Source organism: Leucoraja erinacea, chromosome 10, assembly GCF_028641065.1.
Source record: "Leucoraja erinacea ecotype New England chromosome 10, Leri_hhj_1, whole genome shotgun sequence".
Taxonomy (NCBI): domain Eukaryota; kingdom Metazoa; phylum Chordata; class Chondrichthyes; order Rajiformes; family Rajidae; genus Leucoraja; species Leucoraja erinaceus.
The window spans coordinates 36,454,394-36,475,867 of NC_073386.1; the positions used below are offsets into that span (position 1 = coordinate 36,454,394).

General features: G+C 42.3%; 1 protein-coding gene across 1 annotated transcript in view; it reads left to right on the forward strand.

The window, feature by feature from the left end:
• Positions 1-21,474, forward strand: part of astn1 (astrotactin 1) — a 1,772,582-nt gene that overhangs the window by 739,873 nt on the left and 1,011,235 nt on the right. Inside the window, exon 7 of the mRNA XM_055641960.1 lies at positions 4,851-5,018. Coding sequence (XP_055497935.1) covers positions 4,851-5,018 — 168 coding nt within the window. The remainder of the gene's footprint in view (positions 1-4,850; positions 5,019-21,474) is intronic.

Genomic DNA, 21,474 nt, shown 5'->3' on the forward strand with positions numbered 1-21,474 from the left:
TCATAGATAACATAATAAACATTTAAAAAATCAATGTTTAAAAAAAAATCAAATCTATTGCAAAAAGCCCAAAGTCCTTAGTGCATCCAAGACAGTTAGTGATTTGTTGTATTCAAGAGCCTGATGGTTGTTGGGTAGAAGCTAATCTGGATCCTGGTTGTCATGGTTTTCAGCCTCCTATGCCTCCTTCCTGAGTGAAAGTAGGAGTGAAATGAGAGTGTGGCCAGGGTGGTCTTTGATAATATTTGTTGCCTTGTTGAGGCAGTGCATCCTATAGATCCTTTTGATGGTGGGGAGGTCAGTGCTTGTGATGGACGGCACTGACAGTTATTAAATAAGGTCCATATTGGAACAACACATTTTCAATTTAGATTTATGTAGGACTCACAAGTCTATCAACACAACTGTGTGGATGCACTTCTCAAAGTTGAGCAGGCGTCCGATTGTTAAAAATGTTTCCATCGGATAGGCTGTGGGACCCCAACCGTTTAGTTTAATGAAAACCCTCCACAACACATTCATTGAAACAGCAGGAAATATTTTCTCAAACCATGTAACCATTTAATGTGTTTGGAAAAATCGGTCTCCCCATCTTATCAAAAGAAATAAAATAGCAGCATTCGATTAAGCTACCAAACTGGATAAGTATACCTGACTTACATTTTAAACATATTCAAAAATCTTCCAGTCGTGCTGTTTAAACGGCAGTAAAACATTGCTTTTTTTCCACACATTTGTCTGGCACTGAGTAAGGTAAGGCATCTCCCAGTGTGTGCTCATATTGACTCTTTCCTGTGAATGACTGTCTCCAAGTGTTTACATAACATGACTCCACAGCATTTAACATATTTGAACTTGGATGAGCTTATAGCAATGAATTTGATAACTGGTGTGGTTCTTGCATTTCTTTAAAGGAACAAGGGACAGCACACAAATGGGTGCAATCACTTTGCAGTAATTATGCTATCAAGATCTTCTTTGGTTTATTTTTTCAAAGATGTGCAGGTTTGTCAGTTAATTGGGCTCTATAAGTTGTTCCTAGTGTGTAGGATGGAACTAGTGTACAGCATGGATTCAATAGGCAAAAGAGCCTCTTTCCACGTTGTATCTTTAACCTCGAATAAACAAAGATCCTGGGAATAATAGGATTAATATATGAGGAGCGTTTGAATGCTCTGGCCTGTACTTACTAGAGTTTAGATGGATAATTGAACCCTACTGGATAATGAACGGCCTAGATAGAGTGCATGTGGAGAGGATGTCTCCACTTGTGGGAGAGTCTAGAACCAGAGGGAAGAGCATCAGAATAAAAGAATGTACCTTGAGAATAGAGATGAGGAAGAATTTTAGCCAGAGGGTGGTGAATCTGAAGAATTCATTGCCACAGCCAGCTGTGGAGGTCAAGACATTGGGTATTTTTAAAGCAGAGATATATAGGTTCTTGATTAGTAAAGGGTCACAAGTTACGGGGAGAAGGCAGAATAGAGTTGAGAGAGAAAAATAGATCAGCAATGATTGAATGGCAGAATAAACGATATTGAATGACATAATTCTGCTCCCATGTCTTATAGTTTATGGATAAAATGTATCGCATAAATTTAAGCATTCATCCATCAACATCTATTTAACATATGATAAGATATTTCATTTACTCATTGGATGTTGGCATCATTTACAAGTACAACAGACTATTTTCAACCAAAACATTCCTCAAGAACCACTCATTTCCCATGTTAACATCATGTGACATTCACGCTGTTGAGATTTGAAGGGTAGTACTTTACCCCAGCAATGATAAAGCTCTAACAATAGACATCAGTGTGCTGTGTGACGTGGATGGGAAGATGCAGCTGTGGTATTCCAGTGATGAAAGGTCTGTGTTTCTCAAGAAGGAGGAGGGCTTGGTTTTGAAGATAAAGGTAAAGAATTCTTGGCATGATGTTGCACTGTATTTGAGATTTGCTCAAATTGGCAGTTTTGATCTAGATGGCATTGAGATTCTTGAGTAGTTGATCTATGCTAATCTCTGCACGTTGAAAGCACATCCATCCTATCAACAACTAGGAAGCGAACGTGAGCAACTGTCTACCTCATTGGAGATCCTTGCACTATCTTTAATCGGACTTTACTGAATTTTATCTTGCACAACGTTATTCCATTTATCATGTACATGGTGGGCGACTCAATTGTGCTTACTCTCGGTACCTAGGTACACGTGATAATAAACTAAACTAAACAAAACTATCTTACCATTGAATTGTGTTTTGCAAATGTTAGAAAGGCTACTAGGAGTCAAAAAGCGAGTGTCTCTCTGCAGAGGCTTAACCTTTTGTCTTTCTGTTTAAACCACACTGGTTCTATGGCTGTTCCAATTAAGTCTCTGGTCATTGGTGAAACTAGTGTCCATAGAACCGTATAGCACATGAACAGATCTTCAGCCTGTAATGTCTGTGCTGAAAGTCACAGAGATGAGGAGTCCTCCTCCAAAATCAGTTGAGCCAACAACTCATTCTTGTCAGTGTAGAAGTGGTGGCCATCTTAATGGAACCAGGGAGTGGTGACACTTCCATGTTGTAGTAGATGATGGATGCACTTGTCAATGTGTCAATGGAAGCTCCATCCTTATCTATCAAATCTACGCTTGATGTCAGCTCCACACTGTTTGCTGCTAACAGGGAGTTGAATACTATGTAGTGAGGGGTTGATGCACTACAATCTGGCAAGATAGATGATAATGTTAAGGATTGCCCAGTCCAGAGGGAGAATTGCTGGCTCTATGCAGCACAACCTCTAGTTTCCAATCACGGGCACCAATCTCCTTAGACATGTGTCCCAGCCAGTTGACTCAAACATCTGCCACCCATGGCAGCTTTGTTGTTCGATTGGTCGTCCAGGCCCAAGCTCCACACTGTTGATTGTAGTAGTCCTGAGCACACCCAATAAATTTAGTACACCCAATAAATTTAGTGTAGAGATACAGGGGTGTGGGAGGAAATCGGAGCACTCAAAGGAAACTCACGTGGCCACAGGTTGGATGTGCAAACTCCACATAGACAGCACCCCAGGTCAGGAACAAACACAAATTTGAGGTACAAGCTTCACCAGAAATGGTTTTCGGTGTATTGAGACACCTCCTGATGGCCACAATTTCACCCAGTAACAATGCCCAGTAACAATACCTGGGAAACATAATTTCTATTTTTAATCTGGACATAAAAAATAATGCATAGATGAATCCAATATTGCAGCTTCAATCTCTGGTGAAAATGTCAATGGCATAGCAGCTGTGTTCTCCAGCAAGCAACACTTTCACAAGGCAAGGTAGAAATTGTTAGGTGTCAACCTTGGCTCAGTGGTGTGGTGTTCACACCTCTGAGTCAATATGGTCACAGGCTGAAGCCGTGCTCCTGAGAACTGACGGGATCACATATATTGTCACTGCGTTTGCTGACATTGGTAGTTTGCTGACATTTCACAATTACTGGAATTCTTTAGCACAGTGCAATGTTTCGGTTCATTTTGCAGGTGACGTTCAATGCTTTTGCGTGTAAATGAGGCATATATTGTAAAACAGCCCAAACAATTATATTTTGATTTTTCTCACCAACCACTCCAAATTGAGATTGGCTAATGTTGGCTGCAAGACATCAACGCACAAACTTTCAATGGATGTTTAACACAAAGAGTGCTTACTGTTGAGATCAGTCCTTGTGCAATCCCGACTCGGAATATCAATCCAGTGGGATATTCATTTTGGTTAGGAAACTGAGGAGCAAAACTCCATTAGTAGTTCACTTTATGAACAGCACATTATTGAAGAGCCACCACCTCAAAGTGCCAGAGACCCGAGTCCGATCCTGACCTTGGGTGCTGTCTGTGTGGAGTTTGCACGTTCTCCATGTGACTGCATGGGTTTCCTCCGTTTGCTCCGGTTTCCTCCCACATTCCAAAACTGTGTGGGTTTGTAGGTTACTTGGCCTCTGTAAATTGCCTTGTGTGTGTGGTGAGTGGATGTGAAAGAGAGATAACTAAGAACGAGTATGAATGGGTGATCAATGGCCACCTGGCCTTGGTGGGCAGAAAGGCTTGTTTCTATATACTATCAGTCCATCAATCTATTAATTATTTTGATGTAACATTCTCCTCGACAACAGATAATTTCAAGCTGCTTATCCTTCCCAGGCTTGGAGTAGTCTGTTCCCATGTATACAAGTGATCAAATGCTGGAGTAACTCAATGGTTCACGCAGCATCTCTGGAGAAAACGGATAGGTGACAATTCAGGTTGGGACCCTTCTTCAGACTGAAACGTCCCAATCTGAAACTTCACTGATCCATTTTTTCCAGAGATGTTGCCTGACCCACTGAGTTGCTCCAACACTTAGTATCTATCTTTAGTATAAACCAGCATCTGTGGTTATTTTACATTTTATAGGTAATCAATTCTCTCCTTTTAGGATGTTTAAGTTTGCCTGAACCGTTTTATTTAATAATTTAAATATCACTATTCAAGAAATTGAAATTGATACATTCCCCTCACTTTCATTCCTCTTTGACTTTGTCATCATCAAATGGTGTTCAAGTTTATGCTTCCAGTTTCTCTCTTTTCCATTTAGATCACATTATTTCCTTTCATATGATTGATTGCTTAAGTAGATTTGTTTTGCAGTCTCGAGCCAATATGGAGTTGATATAGGTGTCAGGGGTTTTGGGGAGACGGCAGGAGAATGGGGTTGAGAGGGAAAGATTGATCATCCATGATGGAATGGCAGAGTAGACTTGATGTGCCAAAGAGCCTAATTCTGCTCCTATAACTTATTATATCACAATCTGGTTCTTTTCTCTTTCCAGGCAGCAGATTTGTCTTGCTTTACGGAAGCCAACTCATTGCTCGTGACTGGCTGAATCCGGCCCAGGTATTACTGTACCACCAGCAGAATAGCAGTGGACCGTGGATCATGGAGTTATGTGGATGCCGTCTGATCGACCCTTGTGAACACGAGTGCGACATAGACACAGGTACTCTTATTGACAAGGCCAACCATGCTGATTCTGCCACTTGTATCATGCAATAATAACTTGTGCAATGTATAGAGTTACAATGTAGAACAGAGATCAGTACCGCAGAGCATCAGGCCTTTTGACCACAATATCTGAGCTTACAACTAGGTCCCCTTGCTCCAAGAAAGAGACTATCTATCCTATCTATGCCCCTTATAATTTTAGAAACCTCACACACTCCACTCCAGCCTTTTAAATTCCATGGAGAAATACACCCAGTCTGTATAATAGTAAGATTAAATGAGAACTTACCAGTTTGAAGTTTGATCTGTATTTTATGAGGAGTTACGATGAGGGATTACGTCAAGAAACCGTCCAGCACGCATGCGCGCCATACTTCAAAGCAGCGGTGTGGAATCTCAGGAACAACACAATAATTGAAATAAACATAGTAAAGACAAGGAGAAATAAGTTAACAGTTGATCTCTATAATTGAGGGTGGGAGTGGAGGGCACGTAATCCCTCATCGTAACTCCTCATAAAATACAGATCAAACTTCAAACTGGTAAGTTCTCGTTTAATCTTACTATTTTACTTCGGAGTCACGTGAGTGACTACGTGAAGATTCTAAAGCTCTGTGATTTCAAACCGTGTAACAGTTCATACTTCACTCGCTGCCAAAGTCATCCAAGGGAGGAAGTATGTTATCGTATTCAACCATGAATCTGTTTGTGAAACAATAATGGTATTTGAACAATAACAAAAAGAAAATAATGCTCCCCCGGGCTTAAATTATATGTTTGCAGAGTCTAAAATTCTTTCTGCAAATAAAACAGGTTCTGCTAATGGCTTGTCGTAGAATGTTTGGAATGTTTTCTCCATGGACCACCCCACTGTAGCCAGGATGTGGTCTTATGGCACATCCATCCTTTTAGCTGCCGATGTGGATGCTGCCCTGGTGGAGTGAGATGTATAAACGTCAGTATCCACTCCAGCAGCTCCCAGTACCTGCTTGAGCCATCTGGAGATGGTTTGGCTCGACACCCGACCATTAAGTTTTTTGTAGCTGACCCATAGAGCTTTTTCCCTGGTCTGCTCTGCTTTACCAGCTCCTGAATAATAAATGTGATACGGTCTGGTGCTATAACCATGTTGTCCAGTCTGAGTAAGTGGAGGGACTGGACCCTTTGTGCTGAGACTAGCGCCATCAGCATGACCATTTTCAGGGTTAGCTGTTCCAGGGTGAGATCTGGCTGGTGACCATCCCCTTAGGTATGTCAGGACAACACTGACATCCCAGATCTTGGTGTACCTAGGTCTTGGTGGGTTGGAATTGAAGATCCCTCTCATTAGTTTGATCACCAGCGGTGAGACCCTATGGCCTGGTGTCCTGGTGCCTGTTTTAAGTAGGCTGACAGAGCACTTCTGGCATTATTGATGGCGCTATAACTCAGTCCTTCATTGTGGTGAAGGCCGGCCAGGAACTCCAGTACATTAGTTACGGTGGTTGATGAATATGTTGTCCCTGTTTTCGAGCAGTATGTTTCCCACTTCCTTATGCTCGATAGGTATTGTTTCCTGGTGGACATACGGTGGGACGCTGTCATCGTGTTCATGGTCCTGTTAGATAATCCCAGGCCCAGCAATGGTCTTTTCAGAATCTGCAACCCAGTAGGTTAATTCTGTCATGGCATGGATGACTTATGCCTGACACCGGGTGAATCAATAGGTCTGGACTACTGGGAATGGTCATTGGAGTTTCAATAACCCTGTCAAGGACCAATGGGAACCATGGCTGTGTAGGCCAGTCGGGTATTACCAAAATGCCTGAAGCAGAGTCCAACTGTATTTTGTGTAGTACCCGACTGATGAGGCAGAAGGGGGGAAAGGCATAGAAGAAATAGTTCCCCCAGTCCAGCGCGAATGCATCTATCGCTGCTGCCTCCGGGTCTGGTTCCCAAGCGACATACATTGGTACCTGGTGATTCAGTCGGGATGCAAAGAGATCGATATCTGGTGTGCCATATTGCTTTGTGATTTCAGCAAATACTTTAGGGTTTAACATCCATTCGGTGTTATCATTGAACTTGTGTGACCTGGTGTCTGCCACTGTATTTAGCTTACCTGGTAGGTAAATTGCTGATAGCCAAATATGTCTATCGACACACCATTGCCAGATTATGTTGACCAAATTGTCACATGATATCGATTTTATCCCGCCCATATGGTTAATATAGGCCACCACCGTGGTATTATCAATCTGTAAACGAACATGCAAATGGTGCATATTTGTAGAATATGCTTTTAAACCATAGAACGCACCCAACATTTCCAAATAGTTTATGCCCAGTGTCTGTAGTAGTGATGATTCGAGGTTAGTCCATCTTCCACCTGTGCTGGATATGGTATTGGTTGCTCCACAGCCTTGAGCACTGGCATCTGTTTGTATAGTTAACATTGGGTTATTGATGATGATAGGACTGGAACTATGCCAAATGTTCTCTATCCACCATTGTAACTCTGATATTGCTTCAATGGGTAATTTCATGGTTCGGTCAAAATGACCTGCATGTCGTTTTAACGCTTGCACCTTTGCTCTTTGTAAGTTTTGATAGTGCAAAGGTCCAAATTGTGTAGCTAGAAATGCTGCTACTATTTTGCCAATTACTCTTGCCACTTGTCGGATGGTTGGTAGATTGTTAACCATTAGATTGTTACACGCCTGTGCCAATTCTGCTGATTTCTCTTTTGGCAACGTTATAGACATGTGGACTGAATTAATTGTGAATCCCAGACAGTCCATAGTTGTGGATGGCGTCAACTTAGATTTATCTGGATGTAAGACAAATCCCAAGGTTTCAAACAATTGTTTGGTAGCTAACACAGCTGATTTAGCTAATTCCATGGTTTTGCCTACTATTAAAATATCAGCAAGATATGACATGACAATATGTTTTTGTTTTCTTAATATTGCCAAGGCTGGTTTTAATATCTTGGTAAATAGTCTTGGAGCTGATGTTAACCCATTAGGCAACGCTTTGAACTGCCATGGTTGCCCCATCCAGGTAAATGTTAGGTATCTACGATGATCCTTTTGAATAGGTACTGAATAGTAGGCATATTTTAAATCGATGCTTGCCATAAAGTATCCTTTGGAAATCAGTTGTTTGGCAGTTACAAATGTTTCCATTTTGAAATGTATATACTTAACAAAAGTATTTAATGTAGTTAAGTCAATGATGATGCGACATCCACCATCTTTTTTGTTTTTGGTAAATATATTTGAGACAAATTCCAAAGGTTCATGTTTAGATTTCTCAATGATACCCTTTGTAAGTAACCTCACCAGTTCTGCTTGACCCAGTGGTTTATCTTTTACTGAGAGGGTAAAGGCCCTTTGGGGTGCATGCTGAACTGGTGGCATCTTTTCTTGAATAAATTCAATTTTGTATCCACGAATACTGTTAAGTATATAACTATCATTTGTGATAGTCCTCCATGCTTCCTTGAACAGGTGTAATCTCCCCCCTGTTAGCACAGTTCCCCCACTATCTATGTGCTGGTAAGAACCAGTCCCACCTACCTCCATAGTTATTGGTGTGTTCCTTTCTTCTGTTTCTGACTCTTCGTCTGTCGGGGTGGTGCTGGGTGGGGGTGGCGCATTTTCCATGGGGTCCGCTCTGGGCCCTGTCCTAAAAAAGGCTTCCGGGGATGGTATGCGGACCCCAAGCTTTGACCAGTCCCATGAGGTTGACGTCGACTGGCGGATGCGATGGGGTTGAATGGGTCTGCTCGTTCCGGGGCCTGCCCTCATGAGGCCAAATGCTTTTGATTCCTCCTCTAGGTCTTTGACTTGTTTTGACAAGTCCTTGCCAAATAGCAGGATCTGTGGCACTGAGGCCGGTGTTTTGCACAGTCCTGCAAATTTGGGATTGAGGGCAGGTCTTATTGCTTCCTTGCTGAGGTTATTGATCTCATACTGAGTATTACACAGAGCCAGGGTATCTTGCTGATTGGTAGTCATGTCTACCCCATCCACGTCAGGAGCTTCAGTATGCGCTGCAGTTTCAGTTCTTGGGTTCTGATACCCTGTCCAACGTACCCCCAGATTTGGCTGTTTACGGCGGGTACGTTGAGTGAAACGCAGTTTTCCGGAGGCGAGTAGAGTTCCAACGCCTCATTGACTACCTGTTCTTGCAGAGGTTTAAAGGACAGGAAGTCAATGCTGGCTGCCAGTTTTGGCTGCAATGGCCACCCCGCTCATGGTGTAGCCTCGTAACGGTTTACCACACCCAGCAGCTCTTCCTGTCTGCAATAGTGGAACAAAGCTGGCGGGACTGTTGACCTTGCCACATGCCTACGAACACTGTCAGGCCATGAGAATCATGAAGCGTTTTGAGGCCTCTTTGTTCTTGCATCATTGCATTATTTTGCAAGCAACATCTTCCCAACATCTTCGGCCAGTGATCCCTGTTCTTGACCAGCCCAGCCCTGGTCGCCAATGCTCCCCTCGGCTGAGGGAGAAGCAATGGCCAGTGCGTTGTAGTGCACTGGTGCGGTAGTGCCTGTGCTCCCTTGGTGAGCTTGCCCCAGCTCCCGGAGCAAATCTCGCTGGAGCATTTGCTCCATGAGCCTCTCCATACGGCTCAGGCGGCTGCCTCTGCCGCTCTCGGGCGGCGAGTCTTCCTCTCCGGATTCAACAGAAATTACCAGCTGGTCCGACTTCCTTTTTGCTTTGCCTCCAGTCCGCTGCTGTTGATCAGGCTGTGCTAGCGGTACTGGGCTCGGCTCGGAATCGGTGATTGTGGACCGCAGCGTGTGCGGTCCAGGTGCCGCCGGTCACCCCCCACTGATGGAACGCTCCTGTTCCGTCGGAGTCGAACGGGGAGCGACCTTCTTTCCCTGTTTTGCTTTGTTCATCCTGGGAGTGCACAAAACAGAACAAGGATTTGGAAACCACAATCTCAGAGTAAGTTACTTACCTGAAGTTCCCGTTTTTAAACTTCTAGCGGGAGCGCCTGTACTCCCGTTCGTCGCTGTTGCACTGCATGAACGCTCATGTCGTGCATGCGTGCTGGATGGGTTCTTCACATAGTCACTCATGTGACTCCGAAGTAAAATCTCTCTTTATAACTGTAGCCCTTTGTTCCTGTAATCAAAAAATTGTACACCTTTGCAATTAGACTGCCTATTAATATTTTATTAGATGTTAATTGAGTCTTGGTTAATAGAAAAAGTAGCCTAATCATTGACACTTTCTTTCACTCTGCTGGTCCATAATAAGTGATTTTGTTTAAGGGATATTTTGATAAGGGATATATTTGTACCTTAAACAATTTATGAATTTGTTGCAGATTCAGATTCAGATTCAGATTCAGATTCAATTTTAATTGTCATTGTCAGTGTACAGTACAGAGACAACGAAATGCATTTAGCATCTCCCTTGAAGAGCGACATAGCAAACGATTTGAATAAAAAAAAAAAAATAAGTGTCCGGGGGGGGTGATTGGCAGTCACCGAGGTACGTTGTTTAGTAGAGTGACAGCGGCCGGAAAGAAGCTGTTCCTCGACCTGCTGGTTCGGCAACGGAGAGACCTGTAGCGCCTCCCGGATGGTAGGAGGGTAAACAGTCCATGGTTGGGGTGAGAGCAGTCCTTGGCGATGCTGAGCGCCCTCCGCAGACAGCGCTTGCTTTGGACAGACTCAATGGAGGGGAGCGTGGAACCGGTGATGCGTTGGGCAATTTTCACCACCCTCTGCAATGCCTTCCGGTCGGAGACAGAGCAGTTGCCATACCATACTGTGATGCAGTTGGTAAGGATGCTCTCGATGGTGCAGCGGTAGAAGTTCACCAGGATCTGAGGAGACAGATGGACCTTCTTCAGTCTCCTCAGGAAGAAGAGACGCTGATGAGCCTTCTCGATCAGAGTAGAGGTATTGTGGGTCCAAGAGAGGTCATCGGAGATGTTGACTCCCAGGAACCTGAAGCTAGAAACACGTTCCACCTCCGTCCCGTTAATGTGGATGGGGGTGTGCGTGCCGCCTCTGGACTTCCTGAAGTCTACAATGAGCTCCTTGGTCTTCTTGGAGTTAAGGGCCAGGTTGTTGTCAGCACACCATGCTGCTAAGTGCTGGACCTCCTCCCTGTAGGCCAGCTCATCGTTGTTGCTGATGAGGCCAATCACCGTTGTATCATCTGCATACTTGATGATGGTGTTAGTACCATGTACAGGTGTGCAGTCATAGGTGAAGAGGGAGTAGAGGAAGGGGCTCAGCACACAGCCCTGAGGAACGCCGGTGTTCAGGGTGAGGGTTGAAGAGGTGTGCTTGTCTAACCTCACAGACTGGGGTCTGTTGGTTAGAAAGTCCAGTATCCAGTTGCAGAGGGAGGGGTCGATGCCCAGGTTACCGAGTTTGATGATCAGTTTTGATGGAATAATGGTGTTGAATGCTGAGCTGTAATCGATGAACAGCATTCTTACATAAGTGTCTCTGTTGTCAAGGTGGGAGAGGGCGGAGTGAAGTGCCGTTGAGATGGCATCCTCCGTACTCCTGTTCTTGCGGTAGGCAAACTGATAGGGATCCAGTGTGGGGGGTAGGCAGCTTTTGAGGTGTGCCAGGACCAGCCTCTCAAAGCACTTGGTGATGATGGGGGTAAGTGCAACTGGGCGGAAGTCGTTGAGGCTTGCCACAGTGGAGTGCAACAATCCTTCATAAATACAGATGAGGAAGCTTTGGCATGTATATACTTAATTTGATTAATTCCATATTTCTCAATGAAATTAATGCATAATTGTATATTGCTTCTATTTTGTTTAAGTCTTGAAATATAAAATCGCATTAAAGTGGTTTACCATCTGAATCTGTTGGAAAGAAGCATTGCAAACTTGCTTATCCGCTAAATAATGCAATTCCATGAAAAATTAAGTAGCAGTTTTTCGGCCGCAAGGCTACCTTCAAAGGTTGTCATGTCCAATTGTAACGTTACTTTTCTCATTATTGTAATTATCATTTCATTGACATTCAGAAACGTATAACATTTCATTAGTGTGTAGGAGCAGAATTAGGCCATTAGGCCCCTCAAGTCTACGCTGCCATTATCTATGAAAACAAGTGAATGCCCCATGAATCAGTTGTCCTGAAACTCTCTTAGTACCAATTTTATGATTGCATCAACTGTTGTTTTGTCCAATATTTGATATTTATGTTCTGTTGTAATGCTGAATTGGCTTAGCAACTACATTTTCAAGAAGAGTGAACGTAGAACAGAAAAGCACAGCTCACTCACTGAAACCAATGGTCAAAAAGCTTTGATTGGAAATGGTGTGCATCTTGACATTCCATAGCATGTCAAACTATCCCCAATATTGCTCTGTTTAAGAAGGAAGAAGGGTCTCGACCCGAAACATCACCTATTCCTTCGCTCCATAGATGCTGCCTCACCTGCTGAGTTTCTCCAGCATTTTTGTTTACACCCAATATTACTCTAGTATCATTGCAATGAAGCAAATTTTGTCAGTCAATTAATGGCATGTTACTGGTTAAAACAACAGTTACAAGTGGAAGAAATATATTCCTCCACTGTAGTGGAATGCCTTACCCAATAGATTTTGGATAGCATTCTAACAGATTTGACTTCAATTAATTAGTTGCTTCCTTACAGATTTATTTTGGCACAAACTAAGCCCATCAGTCATATGTCTCTTTGTCTATTGCTTGGATCCACTGCTCCATAGTTTTTCCCTTTGGTTTTACTTTCTAATTTAGATTTTTGGGCCATTCTTTCCTTCTGGTAATAACATAATGATCCCTATAGTAATAACATGTTTGACTTTGACAGGAGTCTGCAGAGCAGGCTGTAAGCAGCTTCTAAATACATTTGGACTCATGCTAAGCTGTGATTTACAATGTCACAGGAAACTTTTTTCTTCCAGCAGAGTTGACAGGGAACAGTGCTGGAGAATGGTGTTGATGACACAGGGCAACAGTCCCAAGTTGCACCCAACTCACACTTGAGCTTGAATGCAGCTTGAATCAAATTTCTTGCATTGAGTTCCAAACCAATAAAATAGCAGGTACAAAGGCAAATGTAAGCCATTTCACCCTTCCAGCCGCAATTATATTTTATTGGCACATGTATGTAGGCACAGTGAGATTCCTTGTTTTTTGCATGCAATCTGGTAAAATCATGCAACAGACCTCACCTAGGCAGTACACAAAGAAATGTCATGTTTCTGTCGTTGACAAAGTTACACAAGGTTCATCAGTCTTCTCACAGCGACATGGCCACAGGCTTCCCACCAGGTCCCCCCTTCATTCTCAGCCAGTTACTGGCATAATGACTGATATCTGTACATATCCCAGACTTTGAAGCATATCAGCACTGACACTGTACTTAATACTGTTTGTGGATGGGACTTAATTTGATTACTTTTCCTTTTATATTTCTCAATGCTTATTTTGCGCACAATATATGACTTTAACTTCTTCATCCATTTTTGTTTGTTTAAATTATTTCAATAATCGTCACACATTAAATGTTAATTGGATCTTTATACTTAGAGGCTCCAATTTAAGCTTTGTGTATCAACGGATGAATGACCTGTTCAAAGACCACTTGTACAGCAGCAACAGCTTATGGCTTGACGTAAGATTGCACAAACTTTTTAAAAAATGCCTGATTTAAACAAAATAAACAAGCTGCTGGAGAAACTCAGTGGGTTGAGTATAATCTGTGGAGATGACATTTCAGGTTGGGATCCATCGGTTTCAGGTTTCAGGTTGGGATCCATCGCGGAAACAACGATGGATCATGATCTACAAATGCAAACCAAATAACCTGTGTGAGATGATGCCACGGAAAATGGGTGTTGATGGTTAGGACTTTGTTAATCATCCCAACTTCCCTCCTTGGATTCAAGATTTCTCTCAATAGCCATTTCTTTAATTGCACCTCACTCCTTTTCCTTGCATTATTTTTGTTTGATTGTGGCTCAGCATTGTATATTCCGACATCTTGAGGTCAGTAGCAGGAGGCAGCTGTGCTGTGAAAGGTATCTTTTATGTTGGATCAATTGAGCTGAACTAACACTAATAGTATTGTTGAAGCCACTTTCTTTAAACAAGAATACATATTTATTTCCAGTAGGCTATAAATGACCTATTAGCGCACCCTTGTTTAAAGAAAGTGATTTCAACAACATTACCTGTACTAGTTCAGCTCACTCTGGGCGGCGCATTTGCTGCCTCATAGAGACAGTCACCCGGGTTTGATCTTGATTACAGATGCTGACTATGTGGAGTTTGCACTCCATTTGGCCTGTCCAACCCCACATTTGACCTATATCCTTCTAAACTTATCCTATCCACGTACCTGGCCAAATGTCTTTTAAATGATGATCACATCACAATGAGCTACCATGAGCATCTTGGCTTGAAAATAACAAAACATTGCTCTGAATAGAAACCAACAGTTAATTGGCCTCAGTAAATTGTAAGGAATGGATGAGAATGTGTGATAACATAGAACTAGTGTGAATGGGAGATCTATGGTCGGCATGGACTCGGTAGGCCAAGGGGCCTGATTCCATGCTGTGTCTCTGAACCAGAAAGTGTGGATCTGAAATATAGCATTCCTCAGCAAATAGATTTGCCAACAGTGGTGTGGAACAAAATAAATATTGGTGCAAAAGGTGGTGTCTGGAAGATCCTTGATGAAGAATTCTTATAGCTGAACCAAATGTGGAGTTAATAGATAAATGCATCCATTGCCAGGAGCTGACTGGTATATAATCGTATTACCATCTGTGTTGAATCCTTTATGGGAGTTAAGAGCATTTGTCTTGTCACATACTACAGGAAGTCTAGTAAACACTGACAAATGAATAGACTAAACCAATAAAAAGTTAAACATGCTACCCTTGTCAAATATAGTGGAGGCACAATTGGTCTGATTCAGTAGGCACCGTATCATTATTAATAGATTGCCGTTGTTGAACTGGAAGTGGTTTGGCGTCAGGAGGTCTGTCCAAGAGAGGCAGTGTGAATCTAATGGGAGTTGAGTGCTGGTAGACTTATTAATAGCACTAATAATAGTGCACGCTTCCGTGAGCAGTTGTAATTTCAGCTGAATCCTTAAAAGTTTCGCTTGTGGAAGAATTCTGTCAAGCGAAGAATAGTCTCACCATGAACTTTCTCAATATTAAATGGACCCATATTGAGATAGGATGGATCCATGTTTGACAGCAATTTGATCACTTTGTTTTACACCCGGTTAGCTGATTATTAATCCATTGGATGTCAACCCAGATTTCTGAACTAGAGCACCTTAGATTCGCCTGGACTGTTTGCAGCACTTTGTAAACCTTTGAATCAGAGGTCTTTTATTTTGGTGTGATATTTAGTAATGTGTGCTTGCAAGGCCAATATTTATTGCCCAAATCTAATTACTCTTGAGAGAGTAGTGGTGAGTGATAGGTGAGTGATAACCAGAGAGTGGTCCTGACCTACCCTCTACCACATTGGAGACCCCTGAACTATCTGTAATTGGACTTCACTGGACTTTATCTTGCACTAAACGTTATTCCATTATCCCGTGTCTGAACACTGAGGACAGTTTGATTATAATCATGTATAGTTATTTCACTGATTGGATACCATGCAACAAAAAAGCTTTTCACTGTACCTCGGTACACATGCAATAATAAACTAAACTAAACTACAATCCTTTGGGAGCGGAACCTCTCCTACAGTGATCTTTGCTGGGATGTTTTGAGATTTAAATCCAGTTTACAAAAAATGCAAAGTGCTGGAACTACTCAGTGGCTGGTCAGGCAGCATCTAAAATATTAAAAACAGATTGAACGACTGTTTATGTATAGATTGGGATCCCTTGAACATATGATATATTATTTGCAAACTTTGCATTGTGACATACAAGCATATGAAAATTAAGGGCTCAAAAGTGTTTCATTAAATCTGCCCCATTCCATAATAGCATAAGTATCATAATTTTGACTCAGTATTTACCACAACCACAAAGCTTTGGATGAAAGATCATTGACTCAGTTTTTCTCTCCATCGATGCTGCCTGACCTTCTGAGTATTTCCAGCTTTTTCTGCTTTTGTTTTAGATTTTCACCATCTGCAGTTTTCTTCACACCGTTATATAGCAGTGGAGTTATATGTCAAAATAATAGCTTGCTCTGGAGAGAGGGATATTGACTGAGGAAGTATTTTTAAACCATTAGATGTATTTAGTAAACACATATGGATTTAGAAATTTGCAGAACATCATTATGCTGCTCTCTCTTTAAAACATCTATTACGCAGTCGATAGTTGGCAGGACATTCATAAACTTTAGCATGGAAATCAATAATTTATCTGTTGTGGTGTAATGAATGGAGAGATGTCTTTGCTTTTTTGTTATCTATTTTAAAGTTTCAATACAGCTGATATGTTTCTCTTTATTAAACTGTATACTTGTAACAGGGAAGCTGCTTCTGTGTACACTGATCTTCCATCCTTTTTTTCTTAATTTCCCTTTATCTTTCTTTGTTCCTCTCCCCTTCCCTCTATATCCCTCCCTCAATCCTTTTGTCGCACATCTTCTATTTTTATTAACTCTGGCCTTTATCCAACCATTTGCCCTTCAAAAATTGCCCTGCCCCCCCCCCCCCCCCCCCCCCCCCCCCCCCCCCCCCCCCCCCCCCCACCCCACGCGCCTGTGGTCGCCAATTACCTGCCACAATTTGCCTTCCCCTCCTCTCTTCCAGCTTTTTTGCTCTGCCTACAATTAGTCTGAAGAAGGGTCCTGACCCAAATGTCACATATCCGTCTCCCCCAGAGATGCTGCCTCACCTGCTGAGTTACTCCAGGACTTTGTGTCTTTATTTGTAACCCGGCATCTGCAGTTGCTTGTGTCTTTCTTAATAAAATCAGGCAAATAGAATTAGTTGAGATAGGCATAAAGGTCGGATGTGATGGGCTGAAGGGTTTCATTGCAGTACAATCTCTGACTCCATGAGAGAGCAATTTCCTGAAGCAATAACATTGTTTATCTCTCACTGGTTGCTACCTGACTTGCTGAGTTAATCCAGCACAGTGTATTGCCGTGTAAACCAGGATCAGTAGTTCCTTGTTTCTCCATCTATCACTTGCCAGGCTTTGTATCAACCCACCTCTCCTTTCCAGCTTTCTCTCCCCCGATATAACAAGAAGAGTCCCTGTGCAGTCCCACCATTGATGCTGCCTGACTTGTTCAGTTCTTCCGGCACTTTGTGTTTTGCTTGAGTGAAGATGCACATCTCAGTTTGGACAGACTACATATTAAAGCTTTTGAAAGTCACAACTATAAATAAACAAATAGAAGCAGTGCTAATTTGCAATGGATAAATGAGGACTCCTATTACTTTGATAGCTGGAATCCCATCTACTAACAACATGTAATTGATAAACAAAATGTGTTTTGATTATGATATGTATATGCTTCTAATTAAAATATTATTTAAAAAAAGAAAGCCACAACTGTGTAACTAGTTTATTGAAGAACCCACAACAACCCAATAAGCGTGTGCTTCCAATTCAGTTTTAAGCAACATTACACGTCTTATGGGAAATCAGAATAAAACGCATTCGTGTTGAAAGAATTAGAGAAACAACTGGAGTTGCTGGTCGCACAGTAACACTGTGGTAGAGCTGCTGCCTCACAGCGCCAGAGACCCGGGTTAGATTCTGACCACAGGTGTTGTAAGTGTACATTCTCCCTGTGACCGCATGAAATTTCTCTGGGTGTTCCAGTTTCCTCCCACATTCCAAAGACATGCAAGTTTGTAGTTTAATTGGCTAGTGTATGGGCGATTGATGATCGGCGTGGACTGAGTGGGCCGAAATGCCTATTTCTTTACTGTATCGCTAAACTAATCACTAAACTAAAATTTAAAGTATTTGTCAGAAACGTAGACACAGGATATAAACTTTAGTGTGTCAACTTTTTAAAGTTTTATTTTCTACTCCTGTGCTGTGTCCACTAATCAGCTATTGGTCATTGGAACCATCAGTCCGGTCTTTCATGGATCATGTCAGGAAGAGGTTCTAACAAGTGTAAATGGACATGAAATAGAAAATGTTCGTGGTTGCAGCTGATTCCTTTGCTAGTTCTTATCAAAAGCCAATTTAACATCATTAAACTCCTTTTCTGCCTCTTCTCCCTCTGCCCACTTTATCTGAGGAAAAAATATTTTTATGGCTTACTTTCATCTGTTTTGCCCTGGTCCAGAAAACATTACTTTTAATGTAGATAATTTGAGGTAGCAGAGTAATTTTCTGTAGAAGCAGTCATCAAATTAAACAAGAAAACATATCTTGCCACACAAAATTGAAACCTTTTCCCTGTAGACTGTATTTCTGTAATTTAATGGCTGCAGCTTATCAATTTGATAAGGTTATCCACTGAACTATATTCAGCAAGCTTCATACCGTGATTCTAAATGGGATGTGTTTTCAATTTTATCTTGATATTGGCTTGTCAAATCGAAGGTGCTAATAATGGGTATATTTACCTGAAGAAAAGAAAAATGACAGTATTTGTTCTGCAATTTCGTAAATTATCATTTATTTTTGGTTGGTTATCACAAAAGGAACAAGCATCAAATGTAAGGTGCACAAAAATGCTGGAGAAACTCAGCGGGTGCAGCAGCATCTATGGAGCGAAGGAAATAGGTAACGTTTCGGGCCAAAACCCTTCTTCAGACTGAGCGTCAAATGTATGTTGGGATAATCAAGGGTTGGCTCCAGAGCTTGCTCATTACATGGAAGAAATTATCCAGGTGCAGGAAACCACCAACATTTTGACTTGTTTAAGGCAAGATACAAACATCCAGTCAAATTTAATGTAGATATCAAAATCTCCAGGCTGGAATAGATTATGTTTTGTTGTGAGCTTAAGAACAGAGAACTAACTAGTTCCTTGTCTCTAGGCATGAAGAAAGAGGGATCACCAAGATACCCTGCAAAATTAGTCAATAGCAAGGACTTAGATCCACAACTAAGTAAAACGGTAAAGCGTTTCAATGTACCCCAGTACTCATGAGAATAAACTAAACCAAACTCAACTCACCAAAGAAGCACCAACATAAGGACATATACCTTATCATCAGCTGAGCCACAATGCTGCATGGAAGACGGAGAAAAAAGGCCCACTGTCCATTTCCCTCCATAGATCTACCAATCTACTGACTACCAATCGGTGGTAGCCAGTGGCATCTTCTTTGCTGCCGCGTGCAGGGGCAGCAGGGCGAAGGCCTCGGATGCCAATAGGATCAGCAAACTCATCAGGAAGGCTGGCTCCATACTGGGGGCGGTGTTGGATTCATGGGAGGTGATCTTGGATGGGAGGATGCTCCTCAAACTGTGGACAACACAGCTCCCTCCCTCCATGACATACTGGCCAACCTGAGGAGTACATTCAGCAACAGACTGGTTCCACCAAGATGCATGACAGAATGCCCCAGGAGATCCTTCTTCCCTGTGGTTATCAAACCGTACAACTTCTCCTCCTTCTGTTGTGGGATAGAGCGAGACTGACTCACCGCCCCCCCCCACCTCCCACCTCCCAATCTTTGCGCATCCCCAATACTTTCCACTTGTCACTTTAATTTTTGCCATAGAGGGAGTACAGAGAAGGTCCGCCAGACTGATTCCTAGGATGGCAGGACTTTCATATGAATAAAGACTGGATAGACTTGGCTTGTACTCGCTAGAATTTAGATGATTGTGGGGGGTTCTTATTGAAACTTACAAAATTCTTAAGGGTTGGACAGGCTAGATGCAGGAAAATTGTTCCCGATGTTGGGGAAGTCCAAAACAAGGGGTAACAGTTTAAGGATAAGGGGGAAATCTTTTAGGACCGAGATGAGAAAAACATTTTTCACACAGAGAGTGGTGAATCTCTGGAATTCTCTGCCACAAAAGGTAGTTGAGGCCAGTTCATTGGCTATATTTAAGAGGGAGTTAGATGGGGCCCCTGTGGCTGTGGAGAGAAGGCAGGTACAGGATACTAAGTTGGATGATCAGCCATGATCATATTGAATGGTGATGCAGGCTCGAAGGGCCGAATGCCTACTCCTACACCTATTTTCTATGTTTCTATGTTTATGTTCCATGTATTTTGTATTTTTATGACTGTTGCCAGATCAATTTCCCTCCTAGGATAAATAATGTTCGATTGTACTGTGTCGTATCGTATGCTACCTGATTCATTGAGTTCCTCGGGTTGTTTTAGTATTTAGACTGAAAGAGTAGAAGCAGGCTCTTCATCCCACCGATTCCCTGCCAACCAGAGATCACCCCATACACTAGCACTATCCAACACACTAAAGCCAATTTACAATTTACAGAGGCCACTTAACCTACAGACTGCACATCTTTGGAGTGTGGGAGGAAACTGAAGCAACTGGAGAAAACCCATGTTGTCACAAAAAGAACGTACAATATACATCACTCATTATCAGGATCGAACCGGGTCTCTGGTGCTGTGAGGCAGCAACTCCATCCGCTGTGTCACTGTGCCGTCCTCTGGTTTTTCTCCTTTTGCGCTCAAGATTCCAGCATCTGCAATCCCTTGTGCCTTCATTTTCCTCAGGCGATGCTCATTGCCAATGATAAAACGTGCCAGCATTTTTCTTTCCCATTCAAAGCATTTCTGTTGCAGAGTTCCCCACCATCAACATCAGTGAGATCACTAATGACTGGGAAACTTAACTGGACTGGTCTTATGAACCGTTTTAGGCAGTCTCACATGATCGAAGATACCTTGCTTCCAACTCTGGTGTTCATGGTTCTGAGGCAGTGGATAAGGTCAAGTTGAGAACCTACATCATCTCCACAGAAATAGTTGGAGGTTGCTGAGTGGTCCTACGTAATTCTGATCCATAGGTATGAGATTCTCAATATTATCCTTAACGTTCCTTCTCTATTTTGGGTAGAGCTTGACCAGAGATTCCTGGGTGTCTGTGAGAATATTGCATTTCATCAAAGGAGGTTTTGAGCATGTCCTTGAGATTTTTTTCTTTGGACTGTCATCTCTTCCGTTGACAGAGCTCAGTATCTGTTTCAGGAATGTGGTGCCAGGCTTACAAACAGTGTGGCCTGTCCATCTTGACCAATTTGAACTATGGCCTCAATTCTATGGATATTGACTAACAAACCTGTGAAGACTATTGGAAATGTGCAATAATCATTGGGCTTTGTGAGTAATGTCCGCATCTGGTGAATGATTAATATCTTGGCCTATTACTTTTAAGCACAATGAATGGGGAATGATGGAAAGAGCTAGCAATTAATTTAATTGGAAATCTCCCTTAAGAATAAAAATCCCAGTGTGGGGAGTTGCTGGGTTAACCTTGCAGGAGTTACTTCGAGCATAATGAGACCAGCATATGGAAAAAGTAGAAGCAAAAGGTATTTAAAAAAAAT